This window comes from Protomyctophum parallelum (genome assembly GCF_964188405.1).
Source record: "Protomyctophum parallelum genome assembly, chromosome: 5".
In the NCBI taxonomy this organism is placed as follows: Eukaryota; Metazoa; Chordata; class Actinopteri; order Myctophiformes; family Myctophidae; genus Protomyctophum; species Protomyctophum parallelum.
Window position 1 is genome coordinate 16,421,870 of NC_139702.1, and position 7,733 is coordinate 16,429,602.

Below are 7,733 nucleotides of genomic sequence, written 5' to 3' on the forward strand. Positions count from 1 at the left end.
CAACTCAAGTCATTGAAGTGAAGTACAAATACCTCAAAAAAGCACAGTACTTAACCCTTGGCCTACAATTCACGGAAAAAACGGAATTAATCGAAAAATCTAAACCTCCCATTAACGGAAAAAACGGAATGACAATCAATATCAGTTATCGCGGGGTCAAAAGAGCAAAAAGTTTAAAAAAAAATCGCTAATATCACTAATGTTGGATGTAATTTACCAAAAAACGGCCGAAATCCGCGTGATCGTGCGCTATCGTGCACGCGCGCCGTCTCTATGTGCGTCGCTGTAAAAAATGTGATATTTTGCGATCTTTTGGGGTTGATTTGAGGTTAATTTGACTTAGTTATGAAAAATATAGCATTAGCTTAGCAATCCGGACCAGCCAAGCTATTGACTAGGGTCAAAATACTACAGGATGTTGTTGATCGTTGAACCGGAAGTGACTTAGGAAGATCCGTCTATTTTAGCCAAAATCAGCATAATGATGCTTTCCCGCCATCTGGTGGCGAATCGAGAGAATACATTTGCAATGAATGAAAAAAAAAAAACATCTCTTCAATCCACCAGATCTTTCTTGTATGTTAAAACGATGAATTAAAAATATGCCAATTTGTTACCCAAACAAAAAAATTGGGACTGGCAGTCCAAGGGTTAAGTGTACCGTTTGTATTTTTCCGACCAATGACAAAGCTTCTAGGAACATCTTTGAAGATTGCAGCTCCTAGATGTGTCACAGCGCCCCCTAGATGTGTCACAGAGACAAAACAATGTTTGGGGAGCGTTTTACCCATTGCTGGCTGTCTGAATACTCTGGGACCGTGGAGTCTGTCCTCCTCTATGGCTGTGACTGCTGGACACTAACACAAGGCCTACAGAACCCCTGGATGGGTCCTGCTACACCAGAATGTTAACTGGACACTAACAAAAAGGCCTACAGAACCCCCTGGAGTCTCTTCTCGTCTATGGATGTGAATGCTGGACACTAACACAAGGCCTACAGAACCCCTGGATGGGTCCTGCTACACCAGAATGTTAACTGGACACTAACAAAAAGGCCTACAGAACCCCCTGGAGTCTCTTCTCGTCTATGGATGTGAATGCTGGACACTAACACAAGCCCTACAGAAACCTCTGGACCGGTCCTGCTACACCAGAATATGTTACGTGTGGTTCTGAACATCAACCAGGACCATCACCAACAAGCGTCTGTACGAGGCATTATCAAGTGTATCAGAGGAGATAGCAGTGAGGAGGATGAGACTAGCTGACCACTGTACGAGGCATTACCAGGTGTAGCAGAGAAGATAGCAGTAAGGAGGATGAGACTAGCTGACCACTGTACGGGGCATTACCAGGTGTAGCAGAGAAGATAGCAGTAAGGAGGATGAGACTAGATGGCCACTAGCTGCCACCGACACCAAGAACTCCCGGCTAAAAAGAATGTGTAAACTTGAAACGAACAGACAGAGGACGTCCTACACCTATGTGGACGTACTAAAGAAAGCACAAATGAGCTGGCGGCAGGGATGCACCGAAAGGGAAATTCTTGGCCGAAACCGAATACCTAATATAGGAAACAGTTGGCCAAAAACCGAATATCCGAATATTATATATATATTTTCCTACCATTGCTGTCATGGCCCTACCTTAAAGCTACCTGATTTATGACAAAATAAATGGTTATGGCAAAACTTGGCCACTAGAGGGGGCTCAAGTCCCATTTGGGTTTGTTGTCCAACATAGTTCAAAATTGTTCACAAATGGTCACCAATAGTGACGTTGGCCGTTTAAAAAAACCTAAACCTATTCGTATAATGATATTACAACCTCCAAATCCGATCGCTAACGAGAAAAAGGAAAATAAAAACAGGAAAACAAATGTTAATAACTGACATACAATCATCATCATCATCATACTATAATCATACTATAATTCTAACAATGTCTGTCTGTCTGTCTGTCTGTCTGTCAGAAACACCGCCTTATCTCCTCATTGCCTGCACCAATCACTCCCAGGCATTGACCATATGAATATGGAGGTCTTAACGAAGCCCTTTTTTCGATTTGACACATTATTAATAATGAATTTATTAGTGAATTAAAAACGCACCGGGCGCAGTACCCCCTACGGCCACAAGCCACAACGGGTAAGGGCTAGTGTAATAAAAACAGGAAACCAAATGTTAATAACTGACATATACAATGTAATAAAAACAGGAAACCAAATGTTAATAACTGACATAATGTGTTTATTCATTTTTGGTTATTTTTCTGCCATTTAGAAGTTTTTCTGTTCTGTTGTACCTATACATCTTTCTCTGTAGCAACATTTTTAAAAAAGTCCAAGAAGAAGAAGAAGAAGAAGAAAATAAAAAATAAAAATACAATCATTGCTAAACATCTAAAAAGGACTACATGCATGGAAGACATTAACACACTTCCTCTTTTTAATTCTTTCCTTTTTTTTTCTTTTCTTTTTTTCCTTTAAACATTATTTCTCGGTCTTTCTCTGCGTTCTGTGAAACGAGACGATGGATGGTCCTCGGGGGGCTCCAGGCCACACTGGAACAGTTTATTAACCCATTCTGACCGGAGATCAGATTCTAAAAAGGTCTTCTACATCCTGACAGTTTTCCATTCTGACCTGAGATCAGATTAAAAAAAATGTCTTCTATGTCAGTCGCTTTTCGATTTAAAAAAAAATAGCAGACCTACAAGGTCGTATGAGCTTGTAGATCTGCTATTTTTCAATAGCTAAAGCATAGCATGATGCTAACACCAAAATGGGGTTCCCGGCCAAAATGGGTTAAGAAAGCTCTACATCCGTCACTACATTTTATCCTTTTTTTTTTAAAAAAAAGAAAAGAAAAGAAAAACAGAGTCAACAATTATAAAAAATTAAAATAAAAAAGAAAGAAAGATAAAACCAGACAGTGGTGTGTATGTGTGTGTGTGTGTGTGTCGAGACAAACCTGCACTCATACCTATATAGTTCTGCCCCCCCCCCCCCCCCCGGCGTCGTGTCGCGCGACGGAAACAAGTCAAAAACCTACAACAAAAATCACATAGATATATCGGCTTATTTCCGGTGCACGAAGCGACGACGCCGTGTGACAACCAACCAACCAATCACCACAAAGCACGAGACAGGCTTTCCCGTGGTGGACAGGGGGGGGGGGGGGGGGGGGGAGGGGTGTTGAAGGGTCAGTATAAAAGTAAACGATAACAAAAAACAAAGGAGTTAAAATAAGGAGTGGCCGATCGGTGGCTCAGTTTGAGGTATGACTACGAGGGGTACAGCTGGGGGGGTGGGGGGTTTGGGGGTCTTCTGGGGTTTGTGTTAGTCTGGGGAGGAGACCGGGGGAGGGGGTGGGGGGGGTCAACATGGTCCTGCCAGCCCTCAGCAACCTAGGATGAGACAGACAGACAGACAGACAGTTAAGTAATGTTCAATAATATCCATTTAAATAAATAAATAAACAGACAGACATTCCCCCCTCCCCCAAAATAAAAGGAAAACTGTTCATGAATTAAAAAGTAATGCAATGACCTTTTCCCCATTATAGTCATTTATTTATTTCATGAAGAAATAAAGAAAACTAGAAAAAGTGCCCTTCTGGGCACAGGTCTCCACCAGGATAGGAATGTAGGACATTGCAGCTTGCCTTCATATGGTGGTTGGATAAAAGGGCAAAAAAAGTAAATTAGAGGTAAAAACACTTTTCGGCCAGTTATAGCGCCACCTTGAGGCTGAGTTGAAATTGTTCATGTGGCATTTCTTCCTCGGCCTAGTGGGAATGTGCGTGCACAATTTCAGGGAAATCACGCGATGTGTTCATGATTTGCAGCATTTTGTTTGAAACTGAGCACTCCTGTGAACTTTGGAAGCCAATCTTAACCAATCAGGATGGAGTCTGAGAAATCTGAAAGACCCGTTTCGTTGAATGGCTCTAGAGAGACTGTGTACCAATTTGCGCGATGTTTGGACAAAATCTGTAGGTGTACTGTGCAAAAACTTGTTTTGCACAAAGCGGCCTCCTGGTGGCGCTATAACAGGCCGTTCTGGAAATGTTGGGGCAGAGGTTCATCGTTGGCATCCAGGGAGTGTGTGTGCAAAATTTGGCATCGACCGGGTTAACGGTGGCCGAGATTAGCTGCTCACGGACACACGGACGGACGGACACACACACACACACACACACACGGACGGACGGACGGACGGACGGACGGAGTGCAAAACATACTCTCCCCCCATGCCTTCGGCCTGGTGGAGACAATAAATGTCTAAGGAATTCCATAAACGAAGAGTAGTACTAGGAGTGAAAATAGGCAATCTACAAGCGTGTGTGTGTGTGCGTGTGCGTGTGTGTTACCATAGCAACAACTCACATGGAGACGGACAGTGGGGGGAGGGGGGGATTCCTCCTCATAACCTCTCGTCAGGAGTGTAACACGGCGCTGGATATCCTCCTGCAGAGGGCGCAAGAACGCACAAATTATTACTAGTGGATATATAGTTCTATGCAGGAGGATATTATCGTTGTAACTAGCAAACTTATTTTTACTATTAAAGAGATAGCTGTGGGGGGGGGGGGGACACGACGACTATTAATTGCTACAGGACAGCTATTTTTAATTGGGATCATTATATTTAAATTAATTAATTAAATTACATTTAAAGTAATAAGAACCTCTCAAACTATGACATCTGCAAATGAGGCCACTAGAATGCCCAAGAGGGAAATTTTGGAGACATTCTGTACAGTATAAAATGTCACCCACAGATCAACTGTACGCCAAACCAACTGCTCAACTATCACTCTCGCTAATCTGTGAGAATTGGACCAACAGGCTGGGCTGGGAACGTCTGCTTTTAGTACAGAACCAACAGGCTGGGCTGGGAACGTCTGCTTTTAGTACAGAACCAACAGGCTGGGCTGGGAACGTCTGCTTTTAGTACAGAACCAACAGGCTGGGCTGGGAACGGACCGTTCTTCCCAACAGAGTGTTCTCAACTAATGGAAACCATGCATCCGTCACTTAAAAAAAAGGCTTCTAAATCCTAACATCTTTCTGAAAACCCCATGTTTCTATGTCAGTTGGTGCTCAACCTTTTTCATGACCCCCAGAATTATCTCTATTGGGCCACGGACCCCCATCTCAAAATATCTAGTTCCAGGGTTCCCCCCCCCCCATGAGTGTAACATGACAACAGTTTTAAAGTATTGTACAGTAACATGACAACAGTTTAAAAGTATTGTACAGTAACAAGTACAGTCTCATGCTGGCTAAAGTAACGTTGTGATAGAGTAGGGTTCCAATACAGATCCCTTCACTGTGAGTCGCTCCCCATCTCTCTCTCCCCATCTCTCTCTCTCCCCACCTCTCTCTCTCCCATCTCTCTCTCTCCCATATCTCTCTCCCCATCTCTCTCCCATCTCTCTCTCTCCCATCTCTCTCCCCATCCCCATCTCTCCCCATCCCCATCTCTCTCTCCCCATCCCCATCTCTCTCTCCCCATCTCTCTCCCAATCCCCATCTCTCTCTCCCCATCTCTCTATCCCCATCCCCATCTCTATCCCCATCTCTCTCTCCCCATCTCTCTCTCCCCATCCCCATCTCTCTCTCCCCATCTCTCTCCCAATCCCCATCTCTCTCTCCCCATCTCTCTATCCCCATCCCCATCTCTACCCCCATCCCCATCTCTCTCTCCCCATCTCTCTCTCCCCATCCCCATCTCTCTCTCCCCCCATCTCTCTCCCAATCCCCATCTCTCTCTCCCCATCTCTCTATCCCCATCCCCATCTCTACCCCCATCCCCATCTCTCTCTCCCCATCCGCATCTCTCTCCCCCCATCTCTCTATATCCATCCCCATCTCTCTCTCCCCATCCCCATCTCTCTCCCCATCCCCATCTCTCTCTCCCATCTCTCTCTCCCCATCCCCATCTCTCTCTCCCCACGTCATGTTTAAACAATCAAGACAAGAGATGATCAAGAGATAAATGTAATCATCCATGCTGGTAAAAGATACTGGTTCCGTTCAGAATCTGTCGTCTCCCATCTTTCCACAAAATAATAGAAAATGCTCCATAGTGGGCTCGATGAGAAGACGAGGTGCTCGTTATCAATACAAAATGAAAGAGCTCCATCCCTAAGTCTGTCGGTGCGTTTCTCGCTTTCTGTGCGTGTGTGTGTGCGTGTGTGCTACATAATCGGGGATTATATATAGTTATGAGATGATGGCCTGACGATTGTATTTATATATATATATATATATTATATGATAACGTGGTTATGCTTATATAAATATATATATATATATATATATATATATAATTATAATATATCATGAATAGGTTACATTGTACAGAGTGCTGATCAACACTTTCAGTCACAGGTCTGATCTGCTGTGGTGCGTGGAGGCGGAGACCCATCAACCTGTCTGCCCACCCCCTCGTCACCAGGAGCCAATCCGTGCTCGGAGGACGGACCTGGGAAGACTACTTAGCAGCACCTGTGACACGCAATCATTGGCAGTGTCTCTCAGTTTCCCCATACTGAGAGCACGCTGTCCAGAGGAGCTAGGGAAAACTCAACATCATGAAGCTGTGTGTAACCGTAGGCCAGGGGCAATATCTGTGTGGAGCCCCTGAGCTGACTATGTTTCTGTGATTCCGTAGGCCAGGGGCTATATCTGTGTGGAGCCCCTGAGCTGACTATGTTTCTGTGATTCCGTAGGCCAGGGGCTATATCTGTGTGGAGCCCCTGAGCTGACTATGTTTCTGTGATTCCGTAGGCCAGGGGCTATATCTGTGTGGAGCCCCTGAGCTGACTATGTTTCTGTGATTCTGTGATTCCGTAGGCCAGGGGCTATATCTGTGTGGAGCCCCTGAGCTGACTATGTTTCTGTGATTCTGTGATTCCGTAGGCCAGGAGCTATATCTGTGTGGAGCCCCTGAGCTGATTCTGTGACATTGTGCTAAAGATACAACTGATTATAATTATATATCTATATGTAGAGATATAGATTATATAATATAATTTAATATATGGCGTATGGGAGCGTACTTGTTGTAACTCTTTGTTAGGCAGTAGTTAGTGTAGGCAGCTTAGATAGTTTTGAACTTGTGTAACCCCTCTTTTCCTTTTTATTGGTTAGAGTTAGGTCAGAGTGTTGTGTGACTTTAGCATAGGGCTAGATAGTTTTGATTGTTTTATTAGTTGCCCCATACAGCCTGTCTTTGTTTTGGAGTGAGTTTGTAATCACTATTGTTTATTCATTCCAACGTTGAATAAACAACAATTCTTCGTGCCAGCCGTGTTGCATCCTCTTCTTATACCCCTAGACATACAAGGGGAATGTAACAGTGTGCGTGTGCGTGCGTGCGTGTGTGTGTACCTGAGTTTGGCGTGGCGGGGGAGTTGGCCTGGCTGGCCTGCGAGGACACGCTGGCTGCGTCCACAGCGGTCTTCATGGCGTACAGGTTGGCCTCTTCCTGGAACTTCCCGATGTTCTTCTTATACCGAATCCTCTTGTTACCAAACCAGTTGGACACCTTGGGGGGGGGGGGGGACAGTAAGAAACAGTGTTAATTGAATTTAGTCATACTTTAGTCACCTGAAATGATTTAGTGTTGATCTGGTTTTAGTGGACTAAATGTATGATTTTAGTCGACTGAATCTACAGTTGATTTTGTCGACATAAGTCCATTAATTGATGGCATCATAATG

At 44.3% G+C, this 7,733-nt stretch overlaps 1 protein-coding gene across 2 annotated transcripts in view; it reads right to left on the reverse strand.

Annotated features, from left to right (window-relative positions):
* Positions 1 to 3,246: 3,246 nt before the first annotated feature.
* Positions 3,247 to 7,733, reverse strand: part of LOC310859052 (pre-B-cell leukemia transcription factor 1-like) — a 29,995-nt gene continuing 25,508 nt past the window's right edge. The window contains exons 6-8 of one of the 2 annotated variants that reach the window (XM_083765410.1): positions 7,402 to 7,558; positions 4,390 to 4,470; positions 3,247 to 3,408 (exon numbers count right to left, since the gene is read on the reverse strand). In XM_083765410.1, the coding sequence (XP_083621536.1) occupies positions 4,427 to 4,470; positions 7,402 to 7,558 (201 nt within the window). In that variant the 3' untranslated portion in view covers positions 3,247 to 3,408; positions 4,390 to 4,426. The remainder of the gene's footprint in view (positions 3,409 to 4,389; positions 4,471 to 7,401; positions 7,559 to 7,733) is intronic. The other variant, XM_083765411.1, reaches the window with a different exon arrangement.